Source organism: Salvelinus alpinus, chromosome 1 (genome assembly GCF_045679555.1).
Source record: "Salvelinus alpinus chromosome 1, SLU_Salpinus.1, whole genome shotgun sequence".
Taxonomy (NCBI): Eukaryota; Metazoa; Chordata; class Actinopteri; order Salmoniformes; family Salmonidae; genus Salvelinus; species Salvelinus alpinus.
In genome coordinates, this window is record NC_092086.1 from 100,897,310 (window position 1) to 100,912,093 (window position 14,784).

General features: G+C 42.2%; 1 protein-coding gene and 1 pseudogene across 1 annotated transcript; one reads left to right on the plus strand and one right to left on the minus strand.

The window, feature by feature from the left end:
- The first annotated feature begins 4,287 nt into the window (after nucleotides 1-4,287).
- Nucleotides 4,288-8,233, plus strand: LOC139567533 (NAD kinase 2, mitochondrial-like; annotated as a pseudogene).
- Nucleotides 8,234-10,114: 1,881 nt separating this feature from the next.
- LOC139536811 (S-phase kinase-associated protein 2-like) lies at nucleotides 10,115-14,784 on the minus strand. Its single transcript, XM_071337447.1, has 10 exons — nucleotides 14,640-14,784; nucleotides 13,748-13,992; nucleotides 13,500-13,611; nucleotides 12,798-12,941; nucleotides 12,544-12,678; nucleotides 12,333-12,431; nucleotides 12,059-12,186; nucleotides 11,909-11,960; nucleotides 11,663-11,770; nucleotides 10,115-11,560 (listed from the first exon to the last, which is right to left on the minus strand). The coding sequence occupies exons 1-10, from the start codon at nucleotides 14,651-14,653 to the stop codon at nucleotides 11,359-11,361; spliced, it is 1,239 nt and encodes a 412-aa protein (XP_071193548.1). The 5' UTR covers nucleotides 14,654-14,784; the 3' UTR covers nucleotides 10,115-11,358.

A 14,784-nucleotide genomic window follows, 5' to 3' on the forward strand; every position in this document is an offset into this window, starting at 1 on the left:
AACACCCCCATAACAAGTCATCAACACACACCAGTTTCACTTTCAGTTTAGACATGGAAACCCAGGTGATCCGATAGGTAAATGCTGGTCATAGACAAATATTCACTGAGGATGTCAGATTCCTTTCTCAATGTTGAGTTTTTTAATGCTAATCCTCACCACCAGAGAGCCTAGTTGAAATGACTTTGCTGTGATTTAAAAAAAAAAAAATTTTTATTTAACCTTTGGTTAACCAGGTAGGCAAGTTGAGAACAAGTTCTCATTTACAATTGCGACCTGGCCAAGATAAAGCAAAGCAGTTCGACACATACAGCAACACAGAGTTACACATGTAGTAAAACAAACATACAGTCAATAATACAGTAGAAAATATATACAATGTGAGCAAATGAGGTAAAGGCAAAAAAAGGCCATGGTGGCGAGGTAAATAAAATATAGCAAGTAAAACACTGGAATGGTAGATTTGCAGTGGAAGAATGTGCAAAGGAGCTAAATAAATACAGTAGGGGAAGAGGTAGTTGTTTGGGTTAAATTATAGATGGGCTATGTACAGGTGCAGTAATCTGTGAGCTGCTCTGACAGCTGGTGCTTAAAGCTAGTAAGGGTGTCCAGTAAGTGTTTCCAGTTTCAGAGATGTTTGTAGTTCGTTCCAGTCATTGGCAGCAGAGAACTGTAAGGAGAGGCGGCCAAAGGAGGAATTGGCTTTGGGGGTGACCAGAGAGATATACCTGCTGGAGCGCGTGCTACAGGTGGGTGCTGCTATGGTGACCAGCGAGCTGAGATAAGGGGGGACTTTACCTAGCAGGGTCTTGTAGATGACTTGGAGCCAGTGGGTTTGGCGACGAGTATGAAGCGAGGGCCAGCCAATGAGAGCGTACAGGTCGCAGTGGTGGGTAGTATATGGGGCTTTGGTGACAAAACGGATGGCACTGTGATAGACTGCATCCAATTTATTGAGTAGGGTATTGGAGGCTATTTTGTAAATGACATTGCCGAAGTCGAGGATCGGTAGGATGGTCAGTTTTACGAGGGTATGTTTGGCAGCATGAGTGAAGGATGCTTTGTTGCGAAATAGGAAGCCAATTCTAGATTTAACTTTGGATTGGAGATGTTTGATTTGAGTCTGGAAGGAGAGTTTACAGTCTAACCAGACACCTAGAATATGTGGACAACTACAAATACCTAAGTCAGAACCGTCCAGAGTAGAGGTCGACCGATTATGATTTTTCAATGCCGATACTGATTATTGGAGGACAAAAAAAGCAGATACCGATTAATCGGCCGATTTTAATTGTTTTTAAATTATTATTTTTTAAATATATATATATATCATACACACACACACATTTTTGTAATAATGACAATTGCAACAATACTGAATGAACAATGAACACTTTTATTTTAACTTAATATAATACATAAATACACACACACGCACACAGCTCTGAAGTGACAATGATACTGAAGAGTCTGCTTAGGAGACAAATACTCTCAACTGTTTGAATAAAAATAGAGTTTAAGTTACCTGTGATGAATGTTGAAAACAAAAACTTTAATTTCTATATGCAGGAAATCCTATTTTAATAATGGGCATGGTAAGAATTGACAACCAAAGTGCGAGTCATAATTCCCATGACACCTAGCAAAATCTGAAAAGCGGTTCCTTCATTTATTCCATAGGATATTTTTAGATTCACTTAAAATAAGGTCTGTGTTTCGTGTAGGCTTACATCACCGTGCCAATTTTATAACTGTAGATATCCATAGGACAAGGTAACTCTGAACAATATTGGCTAAATATAAGCGAAGATAAAAAAAAATTGTAGAGTGGATTTATGAAAATATGTTGACAAACGTTACCTTATCCTAGTGAGATTTACACGGGTATCAAAACGTCGAGGCGGTTTAAGCCTGCACGAAACACAGACCTTATTCGAAGTAGATCAAGACATTCTCTATGGAAGACATGAACGGTAAAATAACGAAGGAACCCCTTTCAAATTCAGCCGCAAGTTATTACAGGAATTATAACGCGTCGACTATTTCTCTCTAAACCATATACCTTTGACTAATCCGGAAACGATCACCTCGAAAACAAAACGTTTATTCCGTTCCGTATTTTATCTAACAGGTGGCATCCATGAGTCTAAATATTCCTGTTACATTGCACAACCTTCAATGTTGTCATAATTACGTAAAGTTCTGGCAAATTAGTTCGCAAAGAGCCAGGTGGCCCAAACTGTTGCATATACCCTGACTCTGCGTGCAATGAACGCAAGAGAAATGACACAATTTCACCTGGTTAATATTGCCTGCTAACCTGGATTTCTTTTAGCTAAATATGCAGGTTTAAAAATATATACTTGTGTATTGATTTTAAGAAAGGCATTGATGTTTATGGTTAAGTACACATTGGAGCAATGACAGTCATTGATTGATTGTTTTTTATAAGATAAGTTTAATGCTAGCTAGCAACTTACTGCATTCGCTAACAGGCAGGCTCCTCGTGGAGTGCAATGTAATCAATGCAAGATTGGATCCCCCGAGCTGACAAGGTTAAAAATCTGTCGTTCTGCCCCTAAACGAGGCAGAACGTTCCTAGGCCGTCATTGAAAATAAGAATGTGTTCTTAACTGACTTGCCTAGTTAAATAAAGATTAAATAAAGGTGTAAAAAAAATAATAATCGGCAAATCGGCTCCCAAAAATACAGATTTCTGATTGTTATGAAAACTTGAAATCGGTCGACCTCTAGTCCAGAGTAGTGATGCTGGACGGGCGGGCAGGTGCAGGCAGCGATCGGTTGAAGAGCATGCATTTAGTTTTACTTGTATTTAAGAGCAGTTGGAGGCCACGGAAGGAGAGTTGTATGGCATTGAAGCTCGTCTGGAGGGTTGTTAACAGTGTCCAAAGAAGGGCCAGATGTATACAGAATGGTGTCGTCTGCGTAGAGGTGGATCAGAGACTCACCAGCAGCAAGAGCGACATCATTGATGTATACAGAGAAGAGAGTCGGCCCAATAATTGAACCATGTGGCACCCCCATAGAGACTGCCAGAGGCCCGGACAACAGGCCCTCCGATTTGACACTGAACTCTATCAGAGAAGTAGTTGGTGAACCAGGCGAGGCAATCATTTGAGAAACCAAGGCCGTTGAGTCTGCCGATGAGGATGTGGTGATTGAGTCGAAAGCCTTGGCCAGGTCAATGAATACGGCTGCACAGTATTGTTTCTTATCGATGGCGGTTAAGATATCGTTTAGGACCTTGAGCGTGGCTGAGGTGCACCCATGACCAGCTCTGAAACGAGATTGCATAGCGGAGAAGGTGCTGTGGAATTCGAAATGGTCCGTAATCTGTTTGTTGACTTGCTTTCGAATACCTTAGAAAGGCAGGGTAGGATAGATATAGGTCTGTAGCGGTTTGGGTCAAGAGTGTCACCCCCTTGTGAAGAGTGGATGACCGCAGCTGCTTTCCAATCTTTGGGAATCTCAGACGACACGAAAGAGAGGTTGAACAGGCTAGTAATAGGGGATGCAACAATATCGGCAGATTATTTTTTAGAAAGAAAGGGTCCAGATTGTCTAGCCTGGCTGATTTGTAGGGGTCCAGATTTTGCAGCTCTTTCAGAACATCAGCTGACTGGATTTGGGAGAAGGAGAAATGGGGAAGGCTTGGGCGAGTTGCTGTGGGGGGTGCAGTGCTGTTGACCGGGGTAGGGGTAGCCAGGTGGAAAGCATGGCCAGCCGTAGAAAAATGCTTATTGAAATTCTCAATTATAGTGGATTTATCGGTGGTGACAGAGTTTCCTATCCTCAGTGCAGTGGGCAGCTGGGAGGAGGTGCTCTTATTCTCCATGGACTTTACAGTGTCCCAGAGCTTTTTTGAGTTTGTGTTGCAGGAAGCAAATGTCTGCTTGAAAAAGCTAGCCTTGGCTTTTCTAACTGCCTGTGTATATTGGTTTCTAACTTCCCTGAAAAGTTGCATATTACAGGGGTTGTTCGATGCTAATGCAGAACGCCACAGGATGTTTTTGTGTTGGTTAAGGGCAGTCAGGTTTGGAGAGAACCAAGAGCTATATCTGTTCCTGGTTCTAAATTTCTTGAATGGGGCATGCTTATTTAAGATGGTGAGGAAGGCATTTAAAAAAAAAATATATATATATATATATATTCTTTTACCAGGCATCCTCTACTGACGGGATGAGGTCAATATCCTTCCAGGATACCCGGGCCAGGTCGATTAGAAAGGCCTGCTCGCTGAAGTGTTTCAGGGAGCGTTTGACAGTGATGAGTGGAGGTCGTTTGTGGTCATCTGAGTTTTTGGGCTTGTTACAGCTTGCATTGAAGGGCTCCAGCTACATTGGGCTTCTGGAGAGAGACAACATCCACACCTGCAATGTGGATCACATTGTGGAGAGTCTACAGTAAGATAATAGGATTTTATTCAAGGATATTGTTGTGGTGTACTGTCTACAAAAGGTCATGAAGATGTGTGTGGCCACATGACCTTTGTGTGTCTCTCTGTGTTCCTTCTAGGAAAGGGGGGATTGAGGTGCGTGTGGTGAAGAGAGGGGAATATGATGAAGAAACAGTGCGATGGGCAGATGCCATTATCTCGGCAGGGGGCAACTGTTCCCGTTTTAAGAGTTTGAGAATAATATCTGATCCTTTACATGGTCACGTTCCCGCTGAGGGGTACAAAACAATTCAAAATAAATTGCGTTCATACAGTGCTCAGAGAAGGGTCAACTCAATCCATGAATAGGCCCATTTCACCCTGAGACCTAGTTGACATTAGCTCTGACAACCTCCCGTTCCTTTTGTTAGGGGATGGGACTATACTACTTGTTGCCAGTAAGGTTTTCAATAAAGACCAACCGGTTCTTGGGGTTAACACAGACCCTGAAAGGTAAGAACTCACAACAAAATAGGTTAGTGAATATAAAGTGGTGATATGGGTTTGGACAGGTGGTAAGTTTACTTGACTGGTAAGGTTCTTAGCTAGTTTAGAAGAGACAGGTTGGGGAATTCATTGTTGTGAATTTCAGCATTTTGTTATAGAATGAGAGGAGATAAATTACTTTATCTTGTTTGATGAAAAAAGTGCTCATATTATATATATATATTATTACAAGCATCTTTTTATAATTTTTTTTGCATGAAGGTCAGAGGGACATCTGTGCCTTCCTGTGTGTTACACACATGCCTTCCCTGAGGCACTACAGAAACTGTCGTGGTCAGTTCAGGTGGGATTTTCCCTTTCACTTCCCTGACCAGAATACTGCTGTTAGGAAGGCTATGTTTATGTGTAAAGAATAGTCTGATTTCTTTGCCACACCTCTAAAGTTTTGTTTCACATGCCTGGGGTGTATTCACTAGGAGCGAAACAGGGTGGGACCTACCTGAATTTGTCTAATATAAACTCTTGTTTCCGTTGCAAAAAGTTTTGGACTAATGATTATCGTTTAAGGACCAAACGGAGCGGGGATGTACATACCTGAATATGTCCAATAGAAAGTCTTGTTTGCGTTTTCAGTTTAAAGTTAACGGTTTTTATTGCATAGTGTTTGCAACAGACTAAATCTTTTGCTCTAGAATCGGCAAAACTATTACATTTACATTTGACATTTTAGTCATTTAGCAGACGCTCTTATCCAGAGCGACTTACAGTAGAGTGCATACATTTTATTACATTTTTTACATACTGAGACAAGGATATCCCTACCGGCCAAACCCTCCCTACCGGCCAAACCCTCCCTAACCCGGACGACGCTATGCCAATTGTGCGTCGCCCCACGGATCTCCCGGTTGCGGCCGGCTGCGACAGAGCCTGGGCGCGAACCCAGAGACTCTGGTGGCGCAGCTAGCACTGCGATGCAGTGCCCTAGACCGCCCTAGACCACTGCGCCACCCGGGAGATATTACACCCCTGGTCTTACTACTCTGCCCTCTAGTGTTACTGTTGCTGAACTGTCAGACATGAGTTTCTGATTCCAGGATCAGTAATGCGTATTAATATCATGGCATGTTTCACCACCCCCTCTTCTTTCTCCATATGTTCCTCTCCCTGTCTACTGCATATTCTACTACTTAACTCCTTTTGAATAATTTACTTCCCCATCCACTCCTCTCCCATTCTCTCTCCTCCACCCTGATCCCGGGGGTTTCCTGTCTACCTCATGCAGGTGGCAGTGGCGGCAGAGGATCCGTCTACACCTGGAGGGCACCGGGATCAACCCCATCCCAGTAGACCTACATGAACAGCAGCTCAGTCTGGAGCAACACAACCAGGCACACCGCATTACCCTCAATGGAGGCCCAGCGCAGTACGGACCCTCGGCCTCCTGTGTACCTGTATCAGTCTCTGTCTGGGCCCTTGAGACAAATCTAACACTTATTGAATGGACGGTGCACTGTATTGAATGAATAACATGTCTTCTTGACTTACAGCTGTGTGTGTGTGTTCAGTCTCTGTTGTCGTTCATTGACAATTATTTTCATGTAATTTGTCAAAAAGCCCTTCACTAACTGTCCCTCTATGAATTAATCTGTTTCTTTGATACAGGTGAGGTTTACCGGCTATCCAAGCCCTACATACTACCTGTCAGAGGACTGAATGAGATCTTCACTGGGGAATCTCTCTCCTCAAGGTACCCATGTCCTCCAACCAAGCCATAGCATCATGAACCCCCCCCCCCCCCTAAACATGAATGCCTGTTTTTCTGTTCATCAACCCCACCCCTGCACTACTATCACGCCCACCCATCTCGCTATGCACTCATCTCATTGGTGGATTTCTGTCCGTGACTCTTAGGATGAAGTGTAAATCCTTGAATCCCCATCTCACCCGCTTGCTCAATAGAGCTTCCTACTATGAGACCTCTGTGGATAACTGACCGTGGGGGAAGCAAAAGAGCTCTGGCCTCAGTATCTGCACAGGGACCGGATCTAAAGCCTGGTAGACATTTTACATGTACATTTTAGTCATTTAGTAGACCCTCTTATCCAGAGCGACTTAGTTAGTGCATTCATCTTAAGATAGCTACAGGTGTGTGACACAACCACATATCACAGTCATCCTAAGTACTTTTTCCCCCCTCAATTACGTAGTTATCAGCAAAGTCAGTGCTAGTAGGTAAAGACAAGTGCAAGTGTTAGTTCCCTTTATTTTTATACGTAGTGCCAACACAGGCCTCTATTTATTTTTTTGCTGATACTGGAAGAGCCCTGTCAATGCTGCATCTCATTCATGAAAGTTCTAAAATCTCTATCAATAAAAACTGTGATTGACAGCACAGCCTTTAGTGATCCTCCAGGGCTTGAATGTTAGCTTCATGGAATGTGAGCTTAATGAGAATCATTCTAGTTTGTCTCATCTACAGGTCATACAATATTAACAAACTGGTTGAACAGGCTGTGGAAGATGTCCTAAGGATAGGTATGTGGACTCCAACCTTTCCTCATGAACAGCAATGATCATGTGGATTTATTTTCTTGTTAAATCTGTCTAAATGTTTCAATTTCCAGCAGTAATTCCAATCTATGATTTTGGAGAACCTGTATAGTACACTGATAATTCAATCATTGTCCTGCCCTTATCTTTTTCTCCCCAGGAAAGGCACAAACGGGTCTTGATATTCAACTGAGTCAGGACTTTATTGAGAAAGGTGAGTTCCAAAATATGTACAGCTGAATGTGTTGTATGAATGGATGGATGCTCAAGGAAAATTCGTATACATGAATCTCACTGTCTTTTGTCAGTGACTGATGAATACAACGAGTGTCTGGTGTTTGGTCCGGAGGAAGGCTAAATGTTCTTCAGCATCAGAGAGCCCATCGTCAACAGAGTATTATCCAGCAGTCGCCAAAGAGGTTTTGCCAACAGGTCAGTTTATCTACAGTACCCATTCATTTTGTCTTGCAGTGGGGTTTGATGTACAAGATCACTTTAGTATTTTTGCTCTTGCTCTTCAGGGTGTGTGTGCGCTCACGGTGCTGGGACGCGTGCATGGTGGTGGATGGCGGGACTTCTTTTGAGTTCAACGATGGTGCCATAGCAACAATCACGATTAATGAGGAGGACCAGCTCCAGACTGTGCTCCTTGAAAACTGACTGACCGACCAATCATCCTTAGAGCTCATACAAGACCCTCAGCAGCAGTGATCTATAAAGGGAGTTGGGACTAGTTTCTTATTATGACCTGTGACCTCAAAATAAACTTGTCACATCTGCCATGTTCTACCATTGAGTTTGCTTAAGCATGATTTCATTTGTTACATGAGACGAAAGTAATTCTGTCAGGATGCTGTGAGTCGTTTGACCTTGCCTCAGACATTTACCGTTGCTAAACGCTACCCCATCAATCCTCTCCACTCATTGGGATATTAGGCCAAACTGAAGGACAGAGCGAACCCACAACGATGGTTGACTTACAGGGCTTTTTTTCCCTGGAAAAGTATAATTTGAATTGCTGTAAATGTCCTTTTCAGGTGATATGTAGTTTGCCCTCCCTCCCTGAGTAGTGCGTTTACTGCCCAGAGATCTTGCCATGTTAAATGCTTACTTTTACAACCGAGGATGAGGTACATTTCATAGTTTCTGTAACACATGACATTACCTGACTGAAGAGGATTTTAAGCATAGTTTGCGCTGCCATCAGCTTCGTTTGTAATTATATTAGTCGGTTAAGTACCAATTCCTATTAGAAAGAATGTTGATAGTGAATTGACTGCACAAAAGCTTATAGTTGGTATTGGTGGAACAATTGCAATTAGAGGTCGACCGATTAATTGGCATGGCCGATTTAAAATTTTAATAATAGGTAATCAGCATTTTTGGACGCTGATTGCATTGCAATTCACGAGGAAACTGCATGGCAGGCTGACAACCTGTTTCACGAGTGCAGCAAGGAGCCAAGGTGAGTTCCTAGCTAGCATTAAACTTACATTACAAAACAATCTTAACATAATCACTAGTTAACTACACATGGTTGATGGTTTAACTAGCTTGTCCTGCATTGCATATAATCAATGCGGTGGCTGTTAATTTATCATCGAATCACAGCCTACTTCGCCAAACGGGTCATTTAACAAAAGCGCATTGCCGGGGGGAAAAAACTATCTGCACACGTATCTAAACATCAATGGCTTTCTTAAAATCAATACACAGAACTATATATTTTTAAACTTGCATATTTTAGTTAAAATAAATTAATGCTAGCAGGCAGTATTAACTAGGGAAATTGTGTCACTTCTCTTGCGTTCAGTGCAAGCAGTCGCGGCATATGCATCAGTTTGGGCCGCCTGGCTCGTTGCGGACTAATTTGCCAGAATTGTACATAACATTGAAGGTTGTGCAATGTAACAGCAATATTTAGACTTAGGGTTGCCACCCGTTCGATAAAATACGGAACGGTTCCGTATTTCACTGAAAGAATAAATGTTTTGTTTCTGGATTTGACCATATTAATGACCCAAGGCTTGTATTTGTGTTTATAATTAAATCTGATTTGATAGAGCAGTCTGACTGAGCTGAGCGGTGGTGGGTAGCAGCAGGCTCGTAAGCATTCATTCAAACAGCACTTTACTGCGTTTTGCCAGCAGCCCTTAATAACTTCAAGCCTATCAACTCCCGAGATTCGGCTGGTAATACTAAAGTGCCTATAAGAACATCTAATAGTCAAAAGGTATATGACATACAAATGGAATACAGAGAAATAGTCGACTGTCATAATTCCTAAAACTTCGTAACTGGGAATATTGAACCACCAGCTTTCATGTTCTGAGCAAGGAACTTGCATTATTTCATTATTGAGCAGCTTGGCTTCAACCAGACTAGAGGACAATATGAAACTGAAGGCATTGTATTGTTCCCAACCTGCCAGGTCCTCAAAACAGAATGTGCCTGGGCCAATCTGACACTTTAGGAAACAGTTAAATATAGTTGGTTCCAGCCTTCACCATGGGGTCTGTTGGAAAACATCCTGGAGTTAACAGGAATGTTTATTTATAAATCAGTGTAATAAGATTAATATGCCAAAGGGGAAACTACGACACAGGAGGCATGTCTGATTTTTAAATGGTGTGAAAACAAAGGTGGCAAATCAACTAGTGATCACAACTTTAAATAAAACATTTATTTACATAAAATTGGTAAGTTTCACATTTTAGTATTTAACATAGTAAATCTTATTTTTAAAACACATGAATAGAAAGGAAAAAAAGTTTCTCAAACAAATGTGAGCAAGAACAGCAAACATGGCACCGATACATAACTACTGCTCCCTTGTGGCCAAGGCTACCATTTACTACATAGGTGTAGTGCACATTCTCATATCGTACCTAATTTAGGCACAAGATTAAAAATGTTAATTTCCGCAAAAATGCCAACGGCTCTAGCATATTTTATGTTAGAGCCGCCTCAGCTTTCATTCAGTCAAAACGGACATAGAGCTGGATTTAAAATGTAATACGAACAGCGTGGCTTCATTGATTTCTTATGGTTTCCAACTTTAAAATACAAAACAAAATAGATCAAGTAAATGACATCATTGTTAAAACTGGGCCTTAAAATGCAGATTGAATTAGTATTTTATAAAACACTGAAGAGGGAATTCCAAATCATTGCATCATGGAGGGAAAGATGCCAACTGCTAATGGTAGAGCACCTATGCATTAGTCTAACAGACCAATCTTCCTAGCTTGTCTTTCTGGCAAACCCGGCTTACAGTTGATAGACCTGAACTGAAATTAACTTTCCTATATCCAGCTAGTGAAACGTTACAGAACGAACCAACATTATCAAGATTTTTTCCCAACAGATCTGTCTTTGGAATGTTCGAAAGTCAATATATTGGACAGGTCATAGGATCCTGATAACGTATCCTATAAATCAGAATGTAATATTATAGCAAGTAAAAAATAAAGGCATTTGCCTTACGACTACACGCTCAGTCTTCAACATTATCAGGGTTAAATTGTCTAAAACAGGTACCCTTTTAAAATCTTAAGAATTCAGTTGCATGTTATTCAAGTAAGATTACTGTGGAGAAATGCAATCTACCGGCATTTAGAATTCCCACTACTGTGCATATGAAGGCCATGTTCTATTACTGACCTTAGAGTAACTTTGAACCAATGCCCCTCCATTATACAAAATAAGTGTTGCCAAAAGCACAACAAAACAGAAATCTTCATCAGCAGTGAGAACAATTGGTGTCAGTGTACCACAAATTACGTACGGCTCAAATTAATTTGCATACACACAACGGCGGACACAAAAAAATAGCTTACGTTCCTTGTATAGAATGACCACATCAGACAGAAATAAGTTATGACAGCGTTAGGAAGGCGTTGTGACTAGGACCTGAACACCAGGCGACAGGTCATACCCCACATGGCGCGGTCCCGCCGGGTGGCCTCGGTGGGACGGGCCACGCCCGAGAATGGACGGGTGTTGATTTGGAGACGGGGCAAACTTTTACTCAGGATTGGCAGGTAAGTGTCCTGGACCAGCCCGTACACCTCTAACGTCTGCAGCTCTGGGAACTTCTCAAAGTCACTGAAATAAACAGGTTTATTTAGTACTGCACAAATTATAAAGAGGACAATTTGCAGCTAAGAAGCATTCCTGTTATCACATAAAAAGATAAGTGTGACTTACGCTAAGGCAGCAGGGTGGATCTGGTAGCAACGGCTCAACGCTAAGTGTCTAAGAGACTGCAGCTGCTGGAGGATGGGGAAACTTGATGTCGTCATCAGAACACTGTCACTGTAACACAAATACAGTCAGTTATCATAATGAGATTATGGGATAGAACACAGTATCCATGTCAAATCACATCAGTCAAAGCAATCATCTGGATCCACAGTTCAGCCCAGGTCAAGACCTGTACTAGGAATTCCTCACCTTAAATCCAGATTTACAAGGTGAGGACATCTCTCCACCAAGTCTTTCAGATCTGAAGAGGCCATTGGTAAGTTTAACATCAATAGATATGTAAACATTCAATACAAATATGGGCATAGGGAAAATGTTCAATGCCACAGGCTTCCTCACCTTCCATAGTAAGGTTCTGTCTGTAGCCACTAAGGTTGAGCTGGGTGATATTGGAGGGGATGTTACTGACAACAGCCTTCACATGATCAGTACTGAAGTCACACCATGACAAGTTCAACTCTTCAAGCCTTGGTGTAGGAACGGAAAGAGACATTTCTGCATTAGTTTACCAATGCACAGATAGTTTAAACAGTGAGTTAAATACATTGATTATGCTGTCATTCAGAAATAGGACTTCAAAACAGAAATACAAATTGACAGACTCCAAGCTTACCGTGAGCATGATTTGAGCATCTCACCAAGCGAGTCGGGTGAGAAGCCAGAGCAGCCACACAGGTTGAGCCGTACCAGCTCAGTATTCTGGGATAGGGACCTGTAGAGTAACAATGTTAAGAATCGTGCCGAATGTTGTCTAAAATGACTGGTAACATTTACACTACATCATTTGACAGATCATTGCAAAAGAGCATGTTTTCTTTACTCACTGAATGATCCAGTCAGAGAGCTCCAGTCCCTCCAAGCTTAGATTCTCTAGTCGCCTGCAGCGGGAGATTATGTCATCTAGAAACACGGTTGAGACAGTGCAGCTGGAGAGATCCATGTGTTGGACACGCAGGTGTCTGAAGAAAAAAAACGTGACATACAGCACCACAACCTAAGTTGTCTGCGTTCACCTTCAACAGTTGGAAAAGAAAGCTCTGTATCCCCATAATAGGCATGAGTATGTATGAGGACTCACCGTGTGTGGGTGAAATGTGGTTCTCCAATGCAGGTATGGGGGCAGCGTAGTCCCAGTACTCCAGCCATAAGCACCTGCCCAAGAGCTTGATCCAGCTGGGGGTTCCCTACAAGATCCACACTATGCCACAGAGACTCATCAAACCTGACAGGCACAAAGGCATGCATTGACTTAATGACAGGTTTTGTTGACCCATTTGACTGTGTTAGGAGATCTGAGGGTGATATCTAATATTTATCATGCAGAAATACTGCAATGTAGTAATACATTTGAGTCATTTAGCAGATGCTCTTATCCAGAGCAACTTACAGTAGTGAGCGCATACATATTTTTTACTTTTTCATACTGGTCCACTGTAGGAATCGAACCCACAACCCTGGCATTGCAAGCACCATGTTCTACCAACTGAGCCCCACGGGACTAAGAACTTTACAAGTGCAACAGTATAACGTTAGTACGTCCCCTCGCCCCGACACGGGCGCAAACCAGGGACCCTCTGCACACATCAACAACTGACACCCACGAAGCGTCGTTACCCATCGCTCCACAAAAGCCGCGGCCCTTGCAGAGCAAGGTGCAACACTACTTCTAGGTTTCAGAGCAAGTGACGTAACTGATTGAAACGCTAGTAGTGCGTACCCGCTAACTAGCTAGCCATTTCACATCCGTTACACAAGCATGATTGAATGGTCGCAGACATACGCCAAGCGATGCCAGCGCTTGCAGACCCGGGACATCCGGAGGAGGTCCTGCAGGGGAAGGCAGGAAAGGATCCCCAACAGTAACTCATCTGGTAGTGTGTCCCAGGACAAGCCTATCAGAAAAACATAAATAACTCAAAAAAAGTGTGACTTCTCTGAAACATAATTCCATATATATTTATACAAGTGGTAGCAAGTCTTCTTCTGAGCTTATTGTATTCCTTCCAACACATGTATATCTATACACACCTGAGAACTCCCTCCTTTTCCTTGGTCGCCTGGCAAGCACAAACTGGTTCTCCTCATTCTCTTTGCCCTTGCAGACCACCCGCTGCTTGTGAGGTGGTGACCACTGGTGAATGAGCTCGTGTGGGGTGTTCTCTGTGTCCAGACCGTCTCCGATGCGTTCTCTCTTTTTCCGTTTGCTCTTCTGGGATATGGACAGCATTGATCCCTCCAAATACTCATTCAGACAGGGCAACTCCTGCAGAGGCCTAATACAAAAAAGGGGGACAATCCTTGTGTGTACGCATTATGTATTACCCGGGATGTAACGACTGATGTAGTTAAAACAAAACCTATTTTAATTCCCATCGTTACATGAAGTAACAATTAGCAAGCCAAATTAGGTAACGTTAGTTAGCTACAATGGATGGCCCGCCATAATGTTTGCAGGCGTTCCATTTTAGTAATCTCCAAAAAGATCGCGCCATATCACACCAACAAAGACGCGTTTAAATAGATAGGTATGTATGCAATACAAATAATACATTCGCTAGCGTTCCTACTACCTAGCAATAAAAAAAGTGTTTTTTTTATGTATAAATTATCGAATGCTGACGTGCTAGCTACCTCCCTGTGTTGGGCGCGCGTGATTTCGATTGCTCTGTCTTCCAATGCATTTGTGGTATTATTTGCTCGAACAGTACTTGTGTTCTCATCATCGTAATTAAAAATCAATAATTACTATTTTAATTTGAGGCTTGCATAGCACGACGAATCGACCAAATATGACTAGTAATAATATGTTTGGTCAATTCAAGCTGGAACCATCCGCACTGCATTCTAGAATGCGTCCACCCACACCATGCAATCAATAGCTAAAAAATCTAAAAATGGTTGTGAAGTTTTTTAAACATACCCTTCGTGTGACATCTTCCCGGGTATTTGCTTGAAATAGGAAACCTAAAAATCCGTGTTAGAAATCAATAGAAAATAAGTAACTAGACAACTTTACTCCTCTGAACCTAAACCAGACTGTTTAAACCTCCCGCAAGATCGCCCGC

Coding starts and splice junctions, on each gene's coding strand:
- LOC139536811 (XM_071337447.1), bottom strand. Junction 11,961..12,058: donor ACAGAACCTTACTATGGAAG/GTGAGGAAGCCT, acceptor TGGCCTCTTCAG/ATCTGAAAGACTTGGTGGAG. Junction 11,561..11,662: donor ATCCACCCTGCTGCCTTAGC/GTAAGTCACACT, acceptor TGTTTATTTCAG/TGACTTTGAGAAGTTCCCAG.